The 26,447-nt window shown below is 44.6% G+C and overlaps 2 protein-coding genes across 3 annotated transcripts; both read left to right on the plus strand.

Moving 5' to 3' along the window:
• The first annotated feature begins 279 nt into the window (after positions 1-279).
• Positions 280-9,578, plus strand: tox4b (TOX high mobility group box family member 4 b). 2 transcript variants are annotated; one of them, XM_069672201.1, is made up of 9 exons: positions 2,819-2,920; positions 3,153-3,221; positions 4,354-4,641; positions 4,712-4,972; positions 5,126-5,446; positions 5,647-5,727; positions 7,412-8,068; positions 8,169-8,323; positions 8,471-9,578. In XM_069672201.1, exons 1-9 carry the CDS (start codon positions 2,819-2,821, stop codon positions 8,526-8,528), a joined length of 1,992 nt encoding a protein of 663 aa, XP_069528302.1. In that variant the 3' UTR covers positions 8,529-9,578. The 2 variants fall into 2 exon arrangements, with proteins under 2 accessions (XP_069528301.1, XP_069528302.1); XM_069672200.1 differs by lacking the exons at positions 2,819-2,920; positions 8,169-8,323; positions 8,471-9,578 and adding an exon at positions 280-364 and having other exon boundaries at positions 7,412-8,166.
• A 985-nt stretch (positions 9,579-10,563) lies between these two features.
• Positions 10,564-26,185, plus strand: supt16h (SPT16 homolog, facilitates chromatin remodeling subunit). Its single transcript, XM_069672539.1, has 24 exons — positions 10,564-10,739; positions 12,044-12,136; positions 12,224-12,394; positions 12,547-12,699; positions 12,802-12,948; positions 13,291-13,442; positions 13,642-13,814; positions 13,946-14,036; positions 14,127-14,200; positions 14,310-14,422; positions 14,563-14,628; positions 16,938-17,036; positions 17,415-17,530; positions 18,722-18,875; positions 18,959-19,086; positions 19,164-19,426; positions 19,508-19,626; positions 20,819-21,057; positions 21,142-21,217; positions 23,099-23,268; positions 23,354-23,483; positions 23,574-23,700; positions 23,818-23,892; positions 25,282-26,185. The coding sequence occupies exons 1-24, from the start codon at positions 10,674-10,676 to the stop codon at positions 25,395-25,397; spliced, it is 3,111 nt and encodes a 1,036-aa protein (XP_069528640.1). The 5' UTR covers positions 10,564-10,673; the 3' UTR covers positions 25,398-26,185.
• Positions 26,186-26,447: the final 262 nt, after the last annotated feature.

The following is a 26,447-nucleotide window of genomic DNA, read 5'->3' on the forward strand; positions in this document are numbered from 1 at the left end:
GACCTTTTTTCACCTTATCGCATGAAAACACTTTCAAAATAAAGTGTATTTTATAATTTACATACTTATTTGATCCCCCAAACATCGACACAATTGTGCACTTTTATTTAACACCTCTTATCTTGAATGTTAACATTTTAAATCAAAAATATAATTCGTCACAAAGTAAAACGAGAGAGAGATGCCAAACTAGGCTTTTATTCTGGAACGTCCAATTCATTTGCGTGATGAGGTCACTTCCACTTGTACGTACAATCCGGAAGCCGGTGCCTTGTGATTTTTGAGGAAATCAATTCTGGCCGAAGTTCACTTGAAAAAGTGGGATAAACACAAAAATAATCAGATTTCGGGGGTGAGCATGGAGGTAAGAGTAGTTGGTATTAGAAACTATTTACATAATAAAATAAACGCTTTCTTTTCATATGTTTTAAACAACTACAACACATCTTTTTGTTGTCACAAACACAACAATGATGGCCTTGTTACGAGCGGATCACCCGGCTGTCTTTTTTATTTTATCCCTTTATCAAATAAGTTAATTTAATTTTAATTCATTCGATATTTACTTTTCGATACGTTTAAATCTACACACCTAGATTTAGAGTGAAATGTATTGCTCCTGGTGTCGGTTAAACGGTCCTACGCTAATGTAAAGTGCTTAAAGCTCGTGTACAGACGTCAAATATCTGCCAATACGTTGAAAATGTTATCGTTTTAACGGTAAATTGGATCATTACATAAATATGTTCCTCCGTCTCACCAACTACTTAGCTGAAGGATTTTATTGGACCGAACCATTGGGAAGAACAGGAGGTAAGATAAGCTGCCAGGCGGCCGTTCCAAGGTAAAATATTATTTTGTTGTAATGTTAAAATATTTTAAATAGTCTAAAGACGAATCATATTTTTTCCGTCGCAGCTGGCTTCCATGTTAGATGCAAAATGTGTTTAGTTAAAGCTTCAATAATCAACCACAGCAAAGCTAACCCATTTGTCTGTTAGGTAAATGTCGAGAACATTGTGATGACAGGTGGCTTCCTGTCACAGCTTTTCAAAATAAAATCAGGAATCTGATTTTTTATTTTTTATTATTTTTAAAGAGGATATTAGTCCACAACACACCTACGATAACGTTATATTAAAAATAAGGTTAACATTTATCCTACAAATTTAAAAAAGAATATTATAAAAAAACAGGAAATGAAATATTTGTGGTATGGGCAAGCGTGTAATACAAACGTTAATTATTTATTTATAAATGACTAAAAACTTCTTGTTACTAACGGGTAAACAATGGGACTAGAGTTTGTGTTAAGTTAAAATTGCCCATGATTTAAAGCCCTCTGATAGGTTAGACTTAAATTAGAGATAAGGCTGGATTACCAACCTCAGTACAGTATCACCTTAGGATCATCGCAATATTTGTGATAAAAAGTAAAAGAAAATTGAATATACTATAATTTTGGGGATAAAATCTCAACGATTATGGGGACTAAATGCCAACTTCTAAAATAGGAAGTCTAATTTTAGGTATTTTATTTACATTTTTGGATAAAAACTCAAGTACTTTTTTTTTTTTATACTTCTTGATACAAAATTCCGAATTCAAAGTCAAACTTTTCAGGTGTTTCTTCAATATGATGAGGAAAATTGCGAAAGATGAGAAGTCAAGTCAAATTTGGGGTTAAATTTCCAAGTTTTAAGATTAATTGCATAATTTTGGGGATGTTATGCATATTTTGTGGATAGAAAAACACAAATCTTAGGCCCTGTTTTTGAGAGGTTCCCTCTGTAAAATAATTATGTTGTCGTTACTCACAGAGACAAATTATTTTAAAACTTTACCACTTCTTGCACAAAGAACCAATTAATTCTGAGGCACAAAATTCTCATCTCACCTGAGGCACCATATCGAGTTTGTAGGAGCTGGAAAACAAGGAGGGGTCCCCAAAAAGGTTTATCCAGCCATGGTAGAGACACCTATTTTGCCAATGTAATTTCCTTGTATGGATAAAATGTCATTTTAAAAATATGTAGAAGTACAAGTAAATCGTTAAAAAAACGATATATAGTTATAAGTGTTATCTTATTTTGAAAGCTGCATTCAAAATCTTGCGTGTTCGTCGTGTAGCTTGACCGCTTCCATGTATCCGATCCATAGCCATCCATGATCCGTTGCTCGGGATCGATTGAGCAGCCTGGCCCGGGCCAACACGAAGCGAGTACTCGGGGATGCAGTCCGCCTTCCTTTTCTGTCAGACACATTGAAACGTGTATTATCGTTATCTGAACCTCTTGGGCAGCATTAACAGTCCGTTAAATTTAAGTATCTAATGTCTGTTAGCCGCGGCTGTTTGTTTCATGTCACGTTTGAGGACCCACAGACAAACGGGCGCCTGGCGTCTGCTGGTGGAGTGAAGAGCGCTGCAGCCTTGCGTCAAAGCCAGCTAAAGCTAAACCGTGGTAGGACAAGTCAGCAATAAAGACCGGTTACAGCCACGTTATCTCGGTGGCTAGCCATTCAGCAGGCTGGGTTATTTTTGGCACGGTTGCTTGCGTACACATGCTCCGTTTTAGTCGCGTGAGCTAGTCCAACATCTGTGCTGAAGCTGTCAGTGTGGACGGTTTCATTAGAAATAACGTGACAGATCATTCTGACTCTGTATATTAAGGTTGGCATTTCTTCTTACGAGATATCCGACACGACTGTAACCACACATTTTTGAAAACAAAGGTAAAAGAGAGGAAATTTCGGTTAATTGCGCAACATCTCGTTAAAGAGGGGCCTCATAGCTGACATATGAAGCCCATTTGAAAAGATGGACCTGAATTTTTATTCTGATTTAACTGACGGTACCGGGCAGCACGACGGTGATCCAGAGTTCCTGGATCCGCAGTCCTTCAATGGATTTGACAACAAGGTGACTCTCTCCTATGAATGGGGAAAACGTCCTCAAGTCTTTATGGATCTGAACTGATCTTTAGGCTGTCATTGAAGGCATCTCATTGTAAAGATATCTTACAAAGGACATTAAATTAGGTATTCTGTGATGTCTTTCTAGAACTAGCACCACTGCCTTTCTGTTACTGGTTGGGTTTTAATGCCAAAAAATGATGATTTTTCTCCTAATTTGTGAACCTTTAATGTTTCAGTTCCCTGGAGGCAGTGACAACTACCTGACCATCTCTGGGGCCGGCCATCCCTTCCTATCCTCCTCAGAGGTACGTCTTAACGTCTTGAATTACAGTCATTTGAGTTTTCTCTAAAAAGGTTTGGTTATTGCTGTCTCTTACAATCACCCAGAAAACCTGTCATGTGCCACCCTACATCAGAGTCACAGAAGCCCCTTTCCCACTGGTGAAAAAACCCGCTAACACCCAAGTTTTTTGCTTAGCGGGAAAGGTTTCAGACCCGGGTCAAATGACTCTGCAGTAGACCCGGGTAATTACCGCCTCGGCTCCGATCGGCAACACAAAACCCGGGTTGACACACTAATCTCCACCCAAGCGGCGCTCGAACAGCGTTCCTAACCCGATCTCTGGCGCGTTTGTGATGTCAGACAGAAAAGAGACAGAAGCGAGTATACTTCTCTGGCAATGGGAAAAGAGACAATCGGCATTTATGAGCGGATCTGAAAAACCTGCGCTAAATTTGGTAGGAAAGGGGTAAGAGAGGCTCAAGTCATAATTACAACTGGGGTTATTTGAACACACCATATCAGACTTGGAACTTCACAAGGTGCCACAAAACCAAACAAACACAGACCCCTCACATAAGCCGGAGACGGGCTACCATGCTGAAAAAGAGCCAGCTTTAAAATGACTAATAAACCTGAGTTAAGTCTAAAGATCGCTAGCTAACTCGCTAATCTAGCTTAGTGATACGGCCCTAAACCACACCTGACTCAACATCTCTTTAGTATCTGAGAATGACCGCAGCATTCAAAACCTGAGCTGCGTTTCCACCAAAAGTTCCGAGACCTTTTAGTCTCAGCCCGTTGTTGTCTGTGTTTCCCCCAAAGATGAGGCAAGTATGTCTGTTCATCCGTGAAAAAGCCAGAGCTGTTTTACACAAGTTAAGAGGTTACAATCAGAAATGTTCAGCGCTGTTAGGACGCTCCCAAAGTGCCCGTATTACCCTTGAAGCAGGGAGCATATGGGACATGAAATAAAGTTCCTGGGACTTAATTTAGACCCTGGTTCCTGCAGTGGTACCTCTAAATATTCCTAGTCCCTGGGGTAACTTCCTCTGGTGGAAACACAGCTTTAGAAAATGAACTTTTCCCAACTTTCTTTTAACGCTTCTCCTTCTACTTTTGCATCCGTCCTCCTCTCGCTCCATCTTCCCTCCCAGACCTTCCACACCCCCAGCCTCGGCGATGAGGAGTTCGAGATCCCTCCCATCTCTCTGGACCCGGACTCGGCCCTCACCGTGTCGGATGTGGTGTCGCACTTCGGGGAGCTGTCGGACACCGGCCCCAACGACAGCGTGGTCGTCCCCGGGAACGCTGTCGTGGAGGGGGACGACCCCTCGTTCGCTTCCACCTTCGTCAATGCGCCCTCGCAGGGGCTGGAGCACCTGAGTCTGGGAGTCATCAACCAATCGGGAGGCAGCGCTCTCTTGGGGTCGTCACTGGGAATGGTGAGGAGGGTGTGAAAACCAAACATTAAAAGTTCAAATAAACACAAGTTTAAATTGAGTTTTATTTCAGGACCTCGGGCACCCCATCGGCTCTCAGTTCAGCAGCTCGTCCCCCGTCACCATCGACGTCCCGCTCGGTGACATGAGCCAGGGCCTGCTGGGCTCCAACCAGCTGACCACCATCGACCAATCAGAGCTCAGCGCTCAGCTGGGGCTCGGCCTGGGAGGAGGGAACATATTACAGCGCTCTCAGTCGCCTGAGCACCCTCTGTCGGCCACGGCGTCGCCCACCAGCTCGCTGCAGGACGACGACATGGACGACTTCAGGAGGGTGAGTCTTAAAACTTACCCCTCCTCAACATCTAACTTTAGAGGAAATATTTCAACACTTATCAGTTAAAAATCCCTGTTTTCATCTTCAACGTCAAGATATTTTTGACGTGCAGTTTCTTCTTTAATCGTACATCGCTCTCTTCCCTCTCAGAGCGTCCTGGTCGAGTCCCCCGTCTCTCTGGCCGTCTCCCCCGGAGTCATCTCGCTCGACCCCTCGCTGTCCGAGTCCCCGCTCTCCGCCCCGACCTCCAGCGTCTCTCCGGCCGTCGGACGGAAAGGGGGAGCGGGAGGAGGGAAGAAGGGGAAGAAGAAGAAAGACCCCAACGAGCCTCAGAAGCCCGTGTCGGCCTACGCTCTGTTCTTCAGGGACACGCAGGCGGCGATCAAAGGACAAAATCCCAACGCGACATTCGGAGAGGTTTCAAAGATAGTGGCGTCCATGTGGGACAGCCTGGGGGAGGAGCAGAAGCAGGTGAGAGGAGACTCTTTCCAAATATGTCATAATGTAAGTGTAAGGCATTTATAATAACTTCTGAAGTGTACGAAACACATATTGTCAGCCATGGAAAGAGGAGGTCTTTTCGAAGTATCCTCCCTGTGTCAACGGGAAAGCTCTCTAACATATGAGCAGATTTAAACGCAATCTTCTGCATAATTTCGTTTTATTTTTAGGTGTACAAAAGGAAAAACGAAGCGGCGAAGAAGGATTACATGAAGGCGCTGGCCGAGTACAGAGCCGGACACTTTTCTCAGGTGAGAGATCCCCCGTGACTCTAAAGGAAAGCCTCTTTTGTGGCGCATCTCTGGTTACGTGGCACAAAACTTTTTTGTCTTGATTATTTCTTTATTAGTTGATTTTGATAAAGATCTTAGCGCTCATCTCTCGACTTTTAATGTCTGAAGCTAAATACAGCAACCAACGCAACCACCCTGCAGTGCCGATGATTGACGGGGATGCCATTTGTTTTTCGTAGACCTTCCAACAATTTCCAAATACAATATATTATTAATTTACTTTTCTGATAGAATTAGAGTCCTTTCACACCGGAAGTTTGTTTGTTTGATCACAATCTCGGATCCCGTCGGCTACAGTCTGAGACGATATATCCTCTGGGATCGCCCTTGAACGTGCCGGGCGGTAAGCGATAAACGACTTCCCGTCAAGACTTCCTTTTCCGCGCGCTGCATTGTTTCAGAAAGAGAAACCGTTCTCTCATGATGTACTTGTTATTAACGGGTCCAACCTTGGCTGAAATTTCAAGTAAAAATTCAAGCTTTGTCAGGTCTGTCCTCAAGAGGAGAAGAAAGCTTTTAAAATGCTTGTTTGTTCTGATGCGTTCGAGGAAGTCGTGAAATCTGAACGCTGAACGTCTTCCGTGACACAGCATCATATCAAGTTAAATTTGAGATCTAGAACAGATTGTTAGCTGTTAGCATGCAGGTGTCTGTTTATAGAGATTGATAAGAAGCTGGGATGTCATTACGCCGCCTGTTTTTGCTCTCCTCGCCGACTGTTTTTCCTGCATACGCCGCAGCCTGCTGATACGTGATTGGTCAATATTACTCGGACTACAAGCGTACTACAAACGGAAACACTTGCCTTCCCAGAAATCCACGTCCCTGCGTATAGAGATTAGTTTGGTCCGAATCAAATTGTTACAATGTTGCATTTTGCCTCGAGTTTGGTTTGTGTTCACACGGCAGCTTTTACCATTAAATGCTTTGACGCACGAGGAAACTTATTTCTGATTGGTCAGAATCTCAGAGAGAACAAGAAGAGACAGAATCACTGACTTCAATGGTTTGTTGTTCGAGTTCTTTTTTTTTAAACTTTTATCCGACATTGTTTCAAAGATCGATCAGTTCCTCTCTTCTTTAGTTTTTCACTGAACAGTTTGAACACCTCCGTGTTCTCGCACATCTCGACAAGCATTTGTGAAATTGTTTGGTCGGCCCATATTTCTATTGTCCTCTACTCGTCTTGCTGCCTGGCTGCGTGGCGTCTCTGCCAGTGGCAACGTCCGTTAACATCCCACAATGCACAGTGTTTTTTTTGGTTTGCTTCCTGTGTTAGGTCCTACTTTAAGTCCGCTTATGTTCTCACCTGAATCGAACCGCGGCGTGGTTCATTTGGAAACGGACAGAGTCCCGTCTTTTCAGGCAGGCCATGGTCTGGTGGTTTGTTTGTGCTCTCACCTGTCCAGACAAACCGGACTTTCAGACTTTACTCTGAAAGAACCAAAGCTGTCAGGTGTGAAAGTGATGTTTCACAGTGTAAAGTCAGTGATGTATATGACATTGCAAAGGTTGAATAAGAAACCCATCCAACTCGCTGTGGACGCCATCTTTAGCAGACTAACAAGGGCTCCAATCATGACAGCAGGTGAAACGTTCCTCTCTTCTACGTCTTCATTGTGTTTGTCTGTCTCCCCCATAGGTCCCCATTGAAGTCATGGACACCTCCCCGTCGCCCCCACCTCCACCTCCAGCCCCCGCCCCCGCTCCCACCATCACAGCCTCGCCTGCCTCCACCCTGGCCTCTCGCACCACCCGCTCACAGCACTACAACCCCGAGGAGAACACCATCACCAACATCTGCACCTCCAACATCATCCTGGACCTTCCTCAAGTCACCACTCGCTCCCGCACCGGCGCCATCAAACCCCAACCTCCACCCGCTCCCGCCCCTCCGAACCCCCCCACCGTCACCAAGATCATCATCAAGCAGACGCAGCTGCCCTCTGGTGGAGTATCCGTCACGGCGACTCCCGCCTCCTCGCCGCGCCAGCCGCCGCCGCTGCAGCAGATGCAGAGCACCCCGCCTCCTCCTCGGCTGCAGCAGATGGTGCACGCACAGGCTCCTCCCCCTCTGCAGGCCAAACCACGAGGAGGCGGCGCGGCCGCCGCCACGGCTCCACCTCCTCTCCAGATCAAAGTCGTCCCGTCGGCGAGGCAGGCGGATTCAAACTCTCCGATCATCGTGACGTCATCAGGTGACACGCCCACGTCGATGTCCTCCGGTCTGGCGATGGAGGTGGGTCAGTCGGGTGATGTGGATACGGGAGGAGAGGAAGTGGCGGAGGCCGAAGAAGGGGTGAGACACAACTTGCATTTGGAGTAGATGAGGCATTCACTGTCTGAGATAAACACTGTAAATATCTGTATTTGTAATTTGTCTGGTTGTCCTCTCTCAGATGGAGGTGGAGGTGAACGTCGCCCCCGTCCCCAGCATGACCCCCACCTCCACGCGGAACATGTGTGTGCGTGCCGGCTGCAACAACCCGGCTGTGGAGAGCAAAGACTGGGACAAAGAGTACTGCAGCAACGAGTGTGTCGCTACACACTGCAGGTCAGTACACGACAACAACTCGACTGTGTAGGAAAGAGTTCCTGAAGCAGACGTGTTGTTGTTGCTTTAAAGAGGCAGACATATACAGTACATCTACATATAAATGAGTGGAAATGATCTCCATCTTTTCTCTCTTCTCCTCCACAGAGACGTGTTCATGGCGTGGTGCGCCATCCGAGGGCAGAACTCCACCACCGTCACATAGAGAAGAGGACAGTGGACTTATGGAGGAGTGCTAAACAGAGAGGATAAAGGACAAAGACACAACACATGAAATGCAAAAATGAACAGAAGAATGAACGAATGGATGATAGGCTCAGGTATCGGCACATAACAGTTTGTTTTATCAGGAGAAGAACAAGAAGAGAGACGAGACAGTCGCAGGGAAAGTGTTTGAAAGTCACTACAAAGTGCTTCTCTGTGACTGACTCGACACTGCGGCTCGCCTCGACTCGTCTCCTCTGCCCTCAGACTTTCCCAACGATCATCTATTGTGAATTTGAAATATGGACTTTATAAATATATATAAAAAATATTTCATTTTTATGGACTTACGGTGTTTTTACTTTGAAAAGAAAAACATGCAGGAAGGAAATCACGAACAGTTAATAAAAGCTCTTCCCTTTACTGTTCCGTGGAGGACTCGGTGATGTGAATGAAATCTGAGAAGTGATATTTGTTTAATTTTTTCTTATTGTGAAGGGTCTACAGCTACTCCAGAGGTTTATGGTACAGATGAGCAACAGCTGGGTAAAGCACAAACAGACTTAAAGGTGGTTGGGAGTCATGCAAGAAGGTGAAACGTCTGTCAGAAGCCACCGTGAGGGGAATTAAAGGAAGAAACTACTATCTTTAAAATGATTTTAATCTAAACAGGTGCTAAAAACCAGGAAAGAAAAAAGCTCTAGCCTTTCCTCTGTTCTCATCTCCTGCTAAAATACCCCGCAACAATAAGCTTTTTAAATATGTGGTGCATATTTTGTTTTATTATGGTGAAATGTGTTTGAGGGAGAAAAAAAAGAGAAAATATATGAATAAAATAAAAACACCAGCTTCAACAACATTTCTGTAAAGGGAAAGGGAACTCTACAAGCTTTACTTTTTAACATGACACTGTTTTAATTTAAGGAACTGCTTTCAGAGGACGGGATGGTCGTTTCCTCAAGATAAAACACTCAGATGAAATGATCACGCTGGTTACTTGTAAGATATCCTGAAAATATTTGTAATTGTGAAATAAAATATTTTATGTTTTAATATACATTTTGTGATGCACATTTTGGTCTCACAAAAAAAACAACTCTGAATATATAAGGAGGCCTTTCTTTATATAAATTCTAGGCCAGGTGGGAGTTACTTTGCATAAAAATTGATGTAAATACATACAAAAAAAATGTAAAGCGTTTTAATTAGATCAAAGTAATTCCAGTCGATTAATCACGGAAATCCTTTGGAAGTTTCTTTTATCAATATATTTGTATTTTTAAATATTGAATTAAAGAAATTAAAAATATGTACAGATATAATTCAAATGTATGTCAAACTTTCATATAAGATCAAAATAATTTTTAGCTCATTTCCTGCGATAAAAACTTAAAAACTCTTCTCAAAAAAGTCGAACAGAAAGCCAAATATCGAAGTTTCACACAGATGAGCTCATCGCTGCAGTTTCTATCGCGAGACTGACGTCAGTACAAGCGTTTGATGACGATGGCGGGAAACCCACCATGGCGGGAAAAAGCAGCATGGCTCACACAAGACAGGAGGCGCTGTTGCGCAGCGCTACAAATTGCACTGAAATGCGCCACAAACCATCAAATAAAACCATAATGTGAGAGAAAAGGACATAAAATCATCAAGAATTTAGCTTTTTGTTAAAAAGAATTCTCTTTTAAGTCAAAGATTTTAGTTTATGATGACAGAAGTAGGTGGTGTGAGGCGGGTTTTTATTATGTTTATTATAAAAACTGATATGTGAGGAGTCGGAGGGGGAGGGCGAGGAAAAAGGAGCACAGGAGGAAGGAAAGGAGGGGGGAGTGAGGACTTAATTATAACAGATTGGTGTGTGCGTGGTTGTGAGTGTGGAGAAAAGCCAAATCACATTATAATTTTTAATAATTTAGCGCATTTTAATCGAGTGATTGTTTATGCATGCTATTGGATGAGCCCTCATTTTAAAAGGCCTCAGTAGTGATACTAGGAGCAGCATCTAGTAGTGGTGTGGGCATCTCAGCAGGCGTGGAGAGAAAGTGCGTTATTGTTGGTTGACACTGATCATCATCATCATCATCATCATCCGGCCTGCTAAGGAGCGGAGCCGGGAGCTGGAGTTTGCAACACAGGACGCACCATGGCGGTAAACCTGGACAAGGAAGCTTACTACCGCCGGATCAAGAGATTATACGGCAACTGGAAGGTAAAATTAGCCGATGCGTGGCTTTGTTTGAGTTTAAGTATCTATTTATGTTGATTTCTACGTGAAAAGCTCCAGGAAGATGCCCACCGCTAAGTTAGCCGCGTTTTTCCGCCGAGCCTGCTGCCTCTGTTGTCGGCGTGAGCGGTGATGTTTCCCCGCCTGCTTCATCACCCACACCCGGGGTGGGACGGGGCCTCTGTCCGCTTGATTTCACCTGCATTACCTGCTCTGAAACTTCTCCCCAACAGGACGTGTTGTAACGATTTTTCCTAATTATGTTGTATAAAACTGGCTAACTAAGCTAACACACTAATGAACCCATTCACCACGTTAGCTAGCCTGCTAGCATGCTAGCTAGTAAGTTTGCCACCGAGCTAGCTAACTTAGCAAAGCAGCAAAATGTGAAGTGAGGGAGCTTGTGCCCAATTTGACGAATAAATAATGTCAAAATGGTCACAAAAACACAATTTACCACGCATAAGTGTTTAACATTTCTCTGCAAAGCTGTTCCAGTTTGTAACTATCGCTGTATGCTAATATTAGCTGGCTAATTAGCATCAGAATAACGCCAGCATCACACTAACATGTGCAGGATGTGCGTTGAGGATACTTAATTTCAAATCTTGATGTTCGATCACTTTAATCAATATTGTGTAAACTTTTAAGGCCCTTGTGAGAAGTTGTAACTTTATGTTACTTTGTGTTTTTCTCTTTATTACATCCAAATAATAATAATCACTATATCTGCACATTAACAACCTGTACACTGCAATTGCACACTTACAATAGCGAAGACTGTATGGTAAAATAACTCTTCTTTCTCCCTGTAACGTTTGTTTACATTTAATATATACTGTTAGTTTTATATTTTAGATTTACTTGAGTAGGTTTACTTTTCAGATATGTTAGTTTATGTTTTAGATTAATATAATTGAGGTTATCTATTATTCCCGGATGTATATATTCCTTTCTTTCTTCTAAATCATGCAGGAAATCAGTCTGATAGCCTTAATTGGCTTTGCTTTAACGAGCTAGCTGCTAATAAATTCTTCATGTGCCTTTATAACTTATTATTGATAAACTTAAAAACATTTTTGAGAGCTGTGTAGCCCCTGTGTGTGCTTCCCAGGCGATGCAGCATCAGGTGCAGATGTTGTTGAAGAAGTTTTGAGTGTTAAAAATCTACTTTTCAGTGATGCTAACAAAAGTAAGTTAATAGAAAGTAGAAGTAGGATCACTTCAGCAAGGCATTTTAATGTGTTCACCATTAAATAATTTGTGTTTGATCTGTGTGTGGTTTCCAGAAAGGAGAGGATGAGTTCGGCAAAGTTGATGCCATCGTGGTGTCTGTCGGGGTGGACGAGGAAATTGTTTACGCCAAATCCACAGCCATACAGGTAACCGCATGTCCCAGCCGCAGCCGCAGGATATGATCACTTGGGATGCAAGCATGCTAACTTAAAGTTAATTTTGTCTTCTCTCAGACATGGCTGTTCGGCTACGAGCTGACCGACACCATCATGGTGTTTTGCGACACCAAAATCATCTTCCTCGCCAGCAAGAAGAAGGTGGACTTCCTCAAACAGGTGGCCATAACGAAAGGCAACGAGAACGCCAACGGTGTCCCGCCCATCACCCTGCTCACAAGGGAAAAGGTAACCTGTGTACACAAAGCAGATAATGACATATGAAAACTTCATTGTTTGTTCGGCGTCTTCTTTAAACAGAACTTAATTTGCAAGTACGGTTTAAAGCAGCTGCTACCACAGAAAACTCATTTTGTTTCTTTGTGTCGCATGTCTCTCAGAATGAAAGCAACAAAGCTAACTTCGACAAGATGATCGAGGCGATCAGAGGCAGCAAAGAAGGCAAGACGGTTGGCATCTTCAGCAAGGACAAATTCCCCGGAGAGTACATGAAGAGCTGGAACGACACGATCACGGCAGAGGGACTGGAGAAGGTATGACGCTATCAATGCGTGAATTGGAACAAAGACTCAGATGCCTCATATCTCTCTTTAACACTTTGTGTTTTTTGTTTTTTTTACACTCCCTGCCTGCAGGTGGACATCAGCGCCGTGGTGGCGTACACGATGGCGGTGAAGGAGGACGGAGAGCTGAGCTTGATGAAGAAGGCGGCGGCCATCACCAGCGAGGTTTACTCTAAGTTCTTCAAGGAGCGCGTCATGGAGATCGTCGACGCAGACGAGGTGAGGAGAAGGAACTAAAGTTAGCCCAAGGGTCTCCAACCCTGCTCCTGGAGAGCTACCTTCCTGCATGTTTTACCTTTCTCCGCACTCTAACACACCTGATTTGATGATCATCTCGTTATCAACCAACTGAAGTGTCTCAGGGGATTGTAAATGAGCAAAACATTTGCATCAGGTGTGTTGGAGTGCGATGAAAGCTCTCCAGGAGCAGGGTTGGAGACCCCCGAGTTAGCCAGTACTGTCAGTTAAGATTACACACACTTTTAGTTTTCATCTTTTGTCCCTGTAAACAAAGTTTTCAAAGGCTTGTATTGAATGCGTCCCCCTTTCGTCCCCCAACAGAAAGTGCGACACAGCAAGCTGGCCGAGTCGGTGGAGAAGGCGATCGAGGAGAAGAAGTTCCTGGGCGGTGCGGATCCCTCCACGGTGGAGATGTGTTACCCTCCCATCATCCAGAGCGGAGGGAACTACAGCCTCAAGTTCAGCGTCGTCAGGTAGCTCTCCTCACTCTGCAGAGACGCACTGACGAATATGATTGAAACTTTGGGTTTATTTTTGGCGTCTACTCCGGAAAAATATCTTATTTAGTTATAACTGAAAACTTTTATCGGGTTGCAACTTACCTTAATTTATCGTTGTGTATACGTATATGTATGTATACGATTGTCTGACTCCGCTCCTGTCCCGCTCCAGCGATAAGAACCACATGCACTTCGGTGCCATCACGTGCGCCATGGGGATCCGCTACAAGTCGTACTGCTCCAACCTGGTGCGAACCCTCATGGTGGACCCGCCTCAGGAGATGCAGGACAACTACAACTTCCTGCTGCAGGTGGAGGAGGAGCTGCTCAAACAGCTCAAGCACGGTGGGTTCAGGGGCATGCCAGGAGAGTGGGAACTTTGGGCACTTGACTTTGAATCCCATTGGTTGTTTATGATAAAGAGAGGAAGCATTTTAAACACATTAAAAAATTGAACGTTTTCTGCGTCTCCACAGGTATAAAGATCAGCGAGGCCTACAACGCGGTGCTGGAGTACGTGAAGAAGGAGAAGTCAGACCTCGTAGCAAAGCTGACCAAAAACCTCGGGTACATATCCACAAACCTTTTACTCCTTTATCACCACATGTTTACACACTTGTCGCATTAAATCATTTGTTGCTGCTTTTTTTATTGCAGCTTTGCGATGGGGATCGAGTTCAGGGAAGGCTCGCTGGTTTTGAACGCTAAAAATCAGTACAAGCTGAAAAAAGGTGAGTTTGAATCTTATGTTACCTTAATCAGGAAATCATTTGTAAATGTCATCAATGAAACAATATTAGTGTGTGTAATAACTTCAAAGCTGGCGTTTGTCTCCTCCAGGCATGGTGCTGAGTATCAGTTTGGGTTTTGCCGACCTCGTGAACAAAGAAGGAAAGAAGGACGAGCAGAAAAAGTACGCCTTGTTTATCGGGGACACAATACAGATCAACGAGGTAAGATGCACTTCTAAATGTGTGTTTACACCTGAACGCTATTCATGTTTTCTCACCTGATGTGAAAATTGTGACGCGTAGATTATGAGTGTTGACAGTCGCAGCAACATTTATCACAACCTGACATGTTTGTGTAACAGGAGGAAGCGGCCACGATACTCACGCCAGTCAAGAAAAAGATCAAAAATGTGGGAATCTTCTTGAAGGTGAGTGTGCACAGCCTTTTTTTTTTATCAAATTGAAACACAAACCGGTCAAAGTTTAGAGTTGATCCACATTAGGGCCGTCAATTCAACGACAAATGCAGGTCCTCTGAGGTGCGTTGGTGTTGAGACGATCAGTTCTGTAGCGCGGTCTTATACTGTAAGCGTAGCTCTGTTTTGGGAAGAGCTAAGTGCGTGAAGTGTCGGGGACCGGAGCAGCTGAAGAGCAGAGAAAAGAGTGATCGGTAGCTGTATGAACAACAGAAGTAATGTACAGTTTGGGTGTGCTGCTGGCGCATTAAAGTGACAGCCCTGAAGTAGTGACAGCTTCAGCCCTGGAGCAGAGCAGTAAGTCTCCCTTGTGCTTTCTGACTACAGTCGCTGAAGCAGGAAAGGTTAACAACATCTCTGCTTGTTAGTTTCCTCCATTGGTTTGTATCAGGCAGCGTGTTATCACCATCTGTTGGGATACAAGGTACTTTAAACATGAGAGGGCTCTGGGACTCTGAGCAGGTTACTAGTTTGTTCTTGGGCAGCGTTATCTGCTGTCGATCACATCGTTACAGTTCCAACATTAATATTTCGCCAGGTTCAGACGATGCATTGAATTTCAATTGAAAAGTGACAGCCAACTTTATTGTTGTTGAACATGCAGATCGACACATTGAGAGCAACCAGGGCTCGAAATTGCGCCTGAAATTTAATCTGTGTGACGTCCAAATATGTTGCGAATGCAAATAATTGTTGTGGTGCGACCTTTTTTTTTTCCCTCATTTTGCTCATTAGTACACAGTATGCAGAAACTGAGAGCTTAAAAACTGATGGTGTCAGTAATGCAACAACTTCCCTGCCCCTTTTCCTCATAAGTCCCTCTGCTCCGCCCGATGCAGCCTCACTTTGCCGATCTCTCTCACGCTCAACCGCTCACTCACTACGCGGTGATCTGCGCGAAATACAGTGTTACTATCATTAAATCCCTATGCAGAGTTACACTGATAAGAGACAAGACGTGACGTGTTTTACTCTGATGTACAGTTAATAGCATCGACGCAGCGCTAGCTTCACTGCGGTGCTTCACATAGCACTGCAAATCGCAACATATCAGACAACAGAGATCCACTCTATAACTGTGAAACGCAGCAGGCATGTATTAATATTTCTATTTGAGGTGTGCGTACTTCACTGCACACTGGCTGCTTTGTATCAAACGGCTTTGACGTTCCTACTTTCACTTTTACTGTCCGCTTTTATTTTGAAAATACCAGCTGGTGGATGCTTGTGATTACAACCGGTCACTTATTGCTGGTAACTGATGTATTTGTTTTATTTTGCTTCCTTCACGAAGCACTTTGTAGCTTGGACTTTGAAAAGTGCTCTATAAAGGTTGTTGTTGTTGTTATTATTATTATTAGGCCAATGTACTCTTGATTTTAATTAAAAAAACACTAAAATATTGTGGGAGTTCAACTCCACTTGAATGAATTATCTAATTATAATTTAATTCATAACTTTTTTTTTCTGCTGATCCGATCCATGACTCAAAACAACTCGGCACTGCTTAATTGTTGCTGGTGCTCCTAACTTTTTGAAGTTGGGAGCACCAGTGCTACAAAGTAAGGAAGTTAATTTTGAGCCCTGGAGATGCTTGGGGGTTTACATTGACATCTTATGTGTTCATTTACAGGGACACTTCACAACAATCAACCTCTCTGTAAATGAGCCAGTGTTAGCCGGCTCTTTGCAAGATGTTTAAATAAGCTATTAAAACAACAAAAAAACAGGAGTAGGAGCAAACATTACATAAGTAGGATGTAGGAAATGCAGCCAACTTATCCCAAACATTCTTAAAGAGGGGGTATTATGCTGTGTCACATTTTAAGACATATATATAATGTTACAATGTTGGATGTTAAACTAAACGTGGGTGAAGTTTCAGATCTGTAGGTAAAAGTATGTTGGAGTAATCAGCTCAGTCTGCAGGCCGCTGTGAACGCCAGGTTTCACACAGTGATGTCACAAAGTGCAGCCTCAGCAGGCTTTGGAGAGCTGGCCAATCAGACGAAGGCGGGCTTGTAGGGGCCGGGTTTCTTAAAGGGGCAGAGCTGACTGAGTTGTCTCTGTGAAACCTGGTGCTCTGTGCGAACCTCATACAGAGTGAAATGTGAAGCCTGAAATTAGCGTAATACCCCTTTAAGCAGATAATCAGTGCAGAAAGTTAAAGCATGAAAACATGGTCGTTTCAGCTCTTCAAAAAGAACCCCGACATGTTTCTGGGTCTTTAAACTCACAATATCTGTTTCTAATCTCCTCAGAACGACGACGAGGAAGATGAGGAGGAGGAAGGAGACGATGCCGAGGAGCTGCTGGGGAAGGGAGCTCGCAGCGCCGCCCTGCTGGCAGACAGAACCAGAGTAAGTTTGGACGGCTGTGTGTGAAGGTGATGAGTGTTGATTTGTCGCCTTGACCCAGCATTTATAACTAAGAGTGTGAATGTCTTTGTACTCTATCAGCTACTGGGGAAGGTAAGTATCTATTGTTTCTTCTCCAACCTCATCAGCTGGACTGGTTCAGTTGTAAAATCCACGTTCTGATGGGAAACACTTTTTGTCTCTCTTCATTTGAGTGACTCGTTTTTTGTGTGTTTTTTTGATTTTTCTGACCATCAAAACACGCGTCTGTAATCTGCATGTTTGTTATTTTCCCGCATTCTTTGTTTGGAAAACAAAAAAACAAGCCCTGTCTGCCGTGTCTGTGTGTGATCACTCAGTTGTGTCTGTTGTTTGAATCAGAACGAGATGACGGCGGAGGAGAAGAGGCGGGCCCATCAGAAGGAGCTGGCCAATCACCTGAATGAAGAAGCCAAGCGTCGTCTGACGGAGCAGAAGGGAGAGCAGCAGATCCAGAAGTGAGTGTGAACCCTGAAGTGGACACAATGTATGATGTGTGCTAATATGTGACTGTATTACACTTATAACAAAACAATCTACAATTTACCCTGCGGTGAATCTCTGGAGTCCTTGTTTGTTCATGAGTTGATTTTTAGGTTTTCCAAAGCGTTTTCTGAACTCTTAAAGTTGTAAAAATAACTGGGAAAATTGCGGGAGCACACTTTTCCAGTCCACGGTTGGCTCCGGTTGTAACTCTTGATTTTCCTGGCTGACGGTCGCTTTCCTTTTCAGACTGTTTGCTTCATCTGAGCGTCGAGTTTGTTTCTTCTTCTTTGGATTTTCACTTATTTTTGAAGTTGTATCTGTAGTCATCCATCTTTTCTTTGTTTGTTCAGCCATAGTAGATTGCTGTTTACTCGCAGCGACCGGAAAAGCAGCCGCTTAGCTCCGCCTACCCTCTCTGGCAGACCAACCACTGCTGGCCGGTGGAAAACGTGTCACTAACGGGGCGCCGCTTGTCGCCACCAACAGCCAGTCTGCAAATGTAAAGGCTTTCATCAGTGGGCCATAGGCTCAATCACCACTGTGTTAACTCATCGGCGATAGATAATGACTTAATAGACATTGAAATAATCCAAAGTCCTTCCGCTCTGCTCGATGCTCTGACCCGGCAGTGGCTCACGTTAATCAATGCTGCTGTCCGTGGTGCTGAAGTTCAGACAGAAGGGCAGAACTGAGAGGAAAAAGTGGCACTTACAAATCTGTCCGTTTCTCATTAGACCTGTGATATTGTATATATTTTATAGTTATATGGGGAGGAGAAGGTGGTATAAAAAAAAAATACAAAACCAAAGGACTCGTTCATGAGTCGGTTTGAAAGCGTATCCGAAACCTCCCGAACCCCCAGCCCCTCAAAATGAGTTCTAACTGTCTTAGATTGTTACATGTGGATTAAAGCACTTTTTTTTTTTTTTTACATCAAACATGTTTAAAATGAACACATAACATCTTTTTGAGTCATCTTACTGTGATCAAACCTCCACTGAGGCCTGTTTAATCAATATTTCTGTAACTCTAAATCCTCTAACAATTGCCTAAATGTGTCTTTAATAGAGCTCAAAGTCAGCGGTAGGATGCAGCGCTGTCGATTCACACGTGTAATTAAGTTTCTGCTCTTTAATTGACTCGTTTCCTCTCTTCCCCCTCAGGGCCAGAAAATCCAACGTGTCCTACAAGAACGTCTCTCAGATGCCTCGAGAAAAAGACATCCGAGAGATGAAGATCTTCATCGACAAGAAGTACGAGACCGTCGTCATGCCCGTGTTTGGTATCGCCACGCCCTTCCACATCGCCACCATCAAGGTACGCTGAGCTTCAGCTGTTGTTTACTGATGGGATCTTTGTTTTTTTTTTAATCATGACTGATGTTTTCCTTCTTTGTCTAGAACATCAGCATGTCCGTAGAAGGAGACTACACCTACCTGAGGATCAACTTCTACGTCCCCGGCAGCTCTCTGGGACGGCAGGAGGGAAACATCTTCCCCAACCCCGACGCCACATTTGTTAAAGAAATGTAAGCAGCTTTTTTTTCCCCCTTTCTCTCTCGATTTTATCAAATGAAATCTCCCTAAACTTCACTTTTCCTCTTAGCACGTACCGAGCATCCAACCTCAAAGCTCCCGGCGACACGTCGGTGCCCTCCACCAACCTGCAGAACGCCTTCCGCATCATCAAGGAGGTGCAGAAACGTTACAAGACGCGAGAGGCCGAGGAGAAGGAGAAGGAGGGCATCGTCAAGCAGGACTCGCTGGTCATCAACCTCAACCGCAGCAACCCCAAGCTCAAAGACCTCTACATCAGACCCAACATCGCTCAGAAGAGGATGCAGGGCTCGCTGGAAGCGCATACTAACGGTGAGGAAACAGGAAGTCCAACTCTTACTGACACAGTTCTTCCTTTTGATGCTTTAACGCTCTCCTCTCCTCGCCGCTCAGGTTTCCGTTTCACGTCAGTCCGCGGGGATAAAGTGGACATTCTTTACAACAACATCAAACACGCCATCTTCCAGCCGTGCGACGGGGAGATGATCATCGTTCTGCACTTCCACCTCAAGGTACGTTTACACAGACTCAAAGGAGCAGGAAAACGGGCTCTGGAGAGTTCAATAAGAAGGTTGATTCCACTCTGATGTTTGTGCTCTGAAGATGGTTAGCTTAGCTTAGCGTAAAGACTGGAAACAGGGGGAAACGGTTCTGTTCAAAGGCATTCCAGCAACTCTGAAGCTCAAAATATATCCATCCATCCATCCATCCATTTTCATTCACCGGTCGGGTCGCGGTGGCAGCCGTCCCTCTCCCCAGCAGCATTTTCCAGTTCCTCCTGGGGGATTCCGAGGCGTTCCCATGCCACGTAGAATATAAAATCCCTCCAGTGATCTCTGGGTTCCTCTCCGTTGGAGGCCCTGGAAAACCTCTAACGGAAGGCGCCCAGGAGGCATCCTCATCAGATGCCCGAACTACCTCAACTGTCTCCTTTCAATACGAAGGAGTAGCGGCTCTACTCTAAGCTCCCTCCAGATGTCTGAGCTCCTTACCCTATCTCTAAGGCTGAGCCCAGACACCCTCTGGAGGAGACTCATTTCGTCCTCTTGTATCCGCAATCTCATTCTTTCGGTCACTACCCAAAGCTCGTGACCACAGGTGAAGGTTGGAATTTAGATCAACTGGTAAACGGAAAGCTTTGCCTTCAGGCTCAGCTCCCTCTTCACCACGACGGTCCGGTTCAACGCCTGCATTACTGCTGATGCTGCACAGATCCGCCTGTCAATCTCGCGCTCCATTTTACCATCACTCTTGAACAAGACCCCGAGATACTACCGGAGAATCGCTTCCCAACCGGAGGAGGCAATCCACCATTTTCCGGCAGAGAACCACGGCCTCAGACTTGGAGGTGCTCATCCCAACCACTTCACACTGTGCTGCAAACTGCCCCAGTGCCTGCTGGAGGTCCGAGTTTGATGAAGCGAACAGAACATCATCTGCAAAAAGCAGAGATGAAATTCTGAGGTCCTCAAACTGGAAACCCTCCTCTTGTTCTTTAGATTTCTTTCCTTCTTTTGGAAATGCAACAACTTTTATTCAACAAGAAGACAAATATCTTTCTCTGCTCTTCCTTTAAAAAAACCTTTCAACATTTCCGTTCCATTCCAGACTTTATATCAGGCAAATTGTACCTATGTTCAACCACAGTGGCCTCAGTAGTAGCAGTCTTGTTTGACGCCAGTTGATTGTTGATGTTCCCTCCAGAACGCCATCATGTTCGGAAAGCGACGCCACACGGACGTGCAGTTCTACACGGAGGTCGGGGAGATCACCACAGATCTGGGCAAACACCAACACATGCACGACCGGGACGACCTGTACGCCGAGCAGATGGAGCGCGAGATGAGGCACAAGCTCAAGTCGGCCTTCAAGAACTTCATCGAGAAGGTGGAGACGCTGACGAAGGAGGAGCTGGAGTTCGAGGTGCCCTTCAGAGACCTCGGGTGAGTCGATCAGGTTGTTCTAATACTGAGAGTAAAACGGGAAGAAGCAGGAGGTCTGATTGTTTCTGCTTCTGTTCTTTAAAGGTTCCAGGGCGCCCCCTACAGGAGCACCTGCCTGCTACAACCCACATCGAGCTCCCTTGTCAATACCACTGAATGGGTGAGTAGGCAAACCGCGGCTACGTGCACACTGTTACTTTTTAAAGACCTCCACACGAGTCTGATGTTTCTTTTGAAAACGCTGCTGACCCTGTTTTAAGTTTAAAGACAGTCCTGAAGTTTTTAATGTGTGCAGGAGGAAAAAAGAGCGACAGACGGCTACCTTCACTCCCTAACCGGCTCTTTGAACGTGATTCACTGGTGTTACTTTCAGTTCCTTATCGTCCTCGCTCCAAAGAATCTTTTTGCTGTTTTGCATTTGCTGTATTTTCTGCAACAAGAGCAGACAATCTGCTTCCTGTTTGTCAACACTTAGACTTAGACTTAGACTTAGACTCAACTTTATTGATCCCTTTGGGATGACTCCCTCTGGGAAATTCAGTCTCCAGCAGCTTATACAGTACAATACAATAGGAAAGAATCAGCACACAGAGGGTAAAAAAAAATAAAAATAAAAATAAAGATCAAAATATATATATCTATCGATATATATATATATATATATATATATATATATATATATATATATATATATATATATATATATATAAAGAAAGTACAAAATTAGATAACAAAATATATAAAATATACACTCTTAGAAAATGTACAAGTAAACAGTGGGTAATAGTTCAATTAAACTAAATTAGGTTATTGCACTGTGGTATTAGGTTATTGCACTGTGGTGAGAGATTATTGCACATTGACAGATTTTTATTGCACATATGACCCTTTGAGAAATAAATAATATTACTATTGAATAAAAGAAGTTAACTACTATTAACTTTGTGAGCTGAATTAGTGGCTACCGCTTGTGAGAGAGTCTGTCCCTGTTACCTCCTCCCCCTAAGTGAGGAGTTGTACAGCCTGATGGCATGAGGGACAAAGGAGTTCTTCAGTCGGTTAGTCCTGCACTTTGGAAGGAGCAGTCTCTCACTGAACAGGCTCCTCTGGTTGCTGATGACGGTGTGCAGAGGGTGGCTGGCATTGTCCATAATGTCCAACAGTTTGTTTAGTGTCCTTGTCTCTGCCACCGTCACCAGAGGGTCCAGCTTCATGCCGATCACAGAGCCGGCTCGCCTGATCAGTTTATCCAGTCTGGATGTGTCCTTCTTGGATGTGCTGCCTCCCCAGCACACTACAGTGTAAAAGAGGACACTGGCAACCACAGACTGGTAAAACATCCGCAGCAGTTTGCTGCAGATGTTAAAAGACCGCAGTCTCCTTAGGAAGTACATCCTGCCTTGTGTCTTCCCGTACAGGTGGCTGGTGTGTGTTGACCAGTCCAGTTTGTTGTCCAGACACAGCCCGAGGTATTTGTAGGAGTCCACACTCTCCACCTCAGCTCCCTCTAGTAGGACTGGTCTCGGCTTCGGTCTGGACCTCCCAAAGTCTATGACCAGCTCCTTTGTCTTAGAGGTGTTGAGCTCTAGGTGGTTTGTGCGGCACCAAGCAGCAAAGTCCCCCACCAGACTCCGATACTCCTCCTCTCTGTCGTCCCTGATGCATCCAACGATGGCTGTGTCATCGGCGTACTTCTGTATGTGACACAGCTCTGAGTTGTGACAGAAGTCCGAGGTGTACAGGGTGAAGAGAAGAGGGGCCAGCACTGTGCCCTGGGGGGCTCCAGTGCTGCTGACCACAGTGTCAGACGTGGTGTCCTTCAGCCTGACGTACTGTGGCCTGTCGGTGAGGTAGTTGGATATCCAGGCCAACACCAGCATCTTAATATTTTTACTAAGGACTTCTCGATTCAAATTGACGCACAATGATTCTCGGGAGTTGGGCCGCAAAGGATGCACCTGATGGATCCTTCGTGGCCCGGGAAAAGGAGGACGCATTTGTTTAGTGTGACGTTAGATGTAAATCTTTGTCTGTCTTTTAGCCGCCGTTTGTGGTGACTCTGGACGAGGTGGAGCTGGTCCACTTTGAGCGCGTGCAGTTCCACCTGAAGAACTTCGACGTGGTCATCGTCTACAAGGACTACAACAAGAAGGTCACCATGATCAACGCCGTGCCCGTCAACTCCCTCGACCCCATCAAGGAGTGGCTCAAGTGAGAGATCGACACGTCGATGGTTTTATAACCAACGGGACTATTGTTGTTTTCGTGTCTTAAAATGTTTTGCGTCTCTTGTCAGCTCGTGTGACATCAAGTACACGGAGGGAGTGCAGTCCTTGAACTGGACAAAGATCATGAAGACCATCGTGGACGACCCCGAGGGCTTCTTCGAGCAGGGAGGCTGGTCTTTCTTGGACCCAGAGAGCGAGGTACGTTCAGTGAAGTCGTCTCTGCTGTGAAAATAAAACTTTTACATCTAACTTGTGTTGGATTAAATGCTGTGTGTTGTTTCGTCTCAGGGAAGCGGTGCAGAGGAAGACTCGGAGTCAGAAATGGAGGATGAAACGTTCAACCCGTCTGCAGACGAAGAAGAAGAGGAAGAGGAAGACAGCGACGAGGACTACAGCTCGGAGACCGAAGACTCTGGTAAGTTTCTTGGGCACGGAAATGATAAATGTTTGCTTTATCTGTAACTGTCAGACTCTTATTTGGTCACATGCACGCAGCGATCTTACCGTCTGTTTTGTTTCCTGTGCTTTGCAGATTACAGCGCGTCGGTGGGCAGCGAGGAGGAGAGCGGGAAAGACTGGGACGAGCTGGAGGAGGAGGCCAGGAAAGGTTTGTATCTGCAGAGTCTTAAACACAATCACACAGGAGTTCAGTTACCTTGAGGGAATTTTATTGCTTTAAAAAAACCCTCAAATTATTAATAATTTTGTAGAGATTGCATTTTTGATTCTCCCTGCAAATCCTGTGTTGTAGATAACGTCATCAGTGGCCCAAATAACCAGAATATCATGTAAATGAAATTAATTCAGCCATAATGACTTCAATGGAAAGTCTTTGTAACATGAAAAAAAAAAAGGTTATAACCTTAAAGGAGAAATGTGACCCTGTGAAAGCCGCTGTCAGTCAAAGCTGGTGTTCTCTGTAATCGATAGAAGCAATAATATTTGAAATTGGCGCCATAGCTGTGGAGAAAGTTGTACAAACAGCTCTTTTGTTTGCATTCCTACAACACCCAGCATGCATTGCGCCCCTCCTTCTGAAAGGAATGGCCCTGCGAGAGACGCTGGAGTTAAATACTACCGTTTTCACTGCAGCGACGAGAATATACCGGTGGATCGTCTACAAAACTCTTGCCGATTTTGAACGAGACATGACATCGGAGGCGGGCGTCCTAGCTTGAGGAAGTGTAGCGAGCTTCCTGGCCTCCGCCAGATGACGCCCTGTCTGGAGGTTTTTCCAGCGCCCACCAAAGCTGCTCCAAATTGCTTTTTTTCCCCTACCATAATAGCATGATCGGAGTGAGGTTGAAAATCGGCAAACTGGCCCTTTAAATGATTTCTAATGACAAACATGTCTCCCGCCTAGTTTTGAATTGACAGACGTTCAAATGTGTGGATAATGCTGCACACTGTCAGATTATCTCTCCTTTAAGTTGTCCATACTGTGACGCTGGTCCATCACTCCAGTGTAACTCGGGGCAGAGGATTGACATCCCCATCGTGAATCGTCCTGCTTCGGTTTAAGCAGCACCTTAATTCTTTTTGACTTTGAGCACAGAATAAAGTTCTTTGTGCAATTCTTAACACAGCAGGACATGAGATTTCTAGCATGTTGCGCTGCCATCTGGTGGCCGTGCTTAGTATTTGTCACCTTTTTAGACTTCACTTGTCTTCTGCTCAGGTGTTCACAATGATGTGGTTAATGAATTATCATCGTGAGGAAGGCTGTTTGTGATGCCACGCGTGGGTTTTTATATAGGATTATGACTCAGTGGTGTGGAGGAAAAGAAATACAATTTAAAAAAGCCACATAGGAGTGGGGCTTTACTGCCAAGTAGACACAGTTCCTACTGGAGCTTCAGAGCTGTGTGATGTTCTACTTTGAGCTGATGCGTTCTCATCCCGTCACGGTACACTCGCAGCATTATTTGATGTCATTAAACGGCAGCTGTGATTCTCCATTTATTGTAAAAGAAACGTTTAATCTGTCGCCCTCTAGCTGACAGAGAGAGCCACTACGAGGACGAGGACACGTCCAACAACAACAACAACAACAACAAGAAGAGAAAGGTCCGGTCAGAGCCCCCGCCCAGCAAGAAGAAGCGACGGTCCTAAATGTCTCTCTCTCTTACTCACACAGACACACACACACACACATACTGCCAAACCTAGTTGACCCTTGACCCTTTCTTTTACCCCCAACTGGCTCTTCTGACGCACGCACGCACACACAAACACACACACACACAATGTGTATATAGACGTTAGAAGCCCTTATTTTGGTGTTGGTCAGTGATGTTGAAATGCTAAGAACGAACCAGCCAGGACACACACACACGCATACACACACACACACACTTCATTAGCTTTTCCCCTCCTCATTCCTTCCTCATTCTCTCTTTTGTTCCTCCTCCCGTCTCCATCCATCCATCAGGGTTTCATGTTTGTGTGTCTGTGTGTGTGCGCGTGTGTTTAAATGGGTTTTTATTGCGAGCGTTGTTAATTTTCTGTTTGAAAAGACGAGTTTCTTAACTAACGGATAATAAAAGAGAAGACTTGACGATATCCTCTGCCAAGTGTTTTTATATAAGAACAGAGAAACTTCTGATTCAGCCCGACGCTCTGTTCTCTCCCCTCATCTCTTCTGCTGTCTTTGTTTAATTGTGGTAATAAAATAACACTTGTCTTTTTGCAGGGAGGGGCAGACACACTTTCTGATTCTTTCTTTTTTAAATGGGGGTTTGTAAAGGCACACACACACATACACAACGTCTCCCTCGCACTTGTCCTCCTCTCTGTTTCCCATTTCTGTTCATTCTGAGTAGATTCTGTTCGTTGTTGTACTGTTAATTCTGAAAATCCTGTTTTTGTAATAAAATTAAAAGGAACTCTAGTTTTGTCGATTGCCGTGTTTCTTTCTAAAAGTTCAACATTCACTCGCCTCTTTCAATACTTTCCTCTGTGAAGTCGAGCACATGTGTTCGCAGTATAATTCCCACATCATGCTGCTGTTTCTTTCGACACTGACGGTTTGTCTAAACCAGTGTTTCTAGCCTCAGGGCCCAGCACCGCCTCCTTAAAGGAGCAGTTCTCCCCTGGAAGAAGGCACTGTCGATCACAGCTGGTGTTCTCTGTTATTGATGGGAGCAATAATATTTGATATTG

Source organism: Semicossyphus pulcher, unplaced genomic scaffold (genome assembly GCF_022749685.1).
Source record: "Semicossyphus pulcher isolate SPU_LCO1_2020_fin unplaced genomic scaffold, fSemPul1.0.p SCAF_21, whole genome shotgun sequence".
Lineage (NCBI taxonomy): Eukaryota > Metazoa > Chordata > Actinopteri > Labriformes > Labridae > Semicossyphus > Semicossyphus pulcher.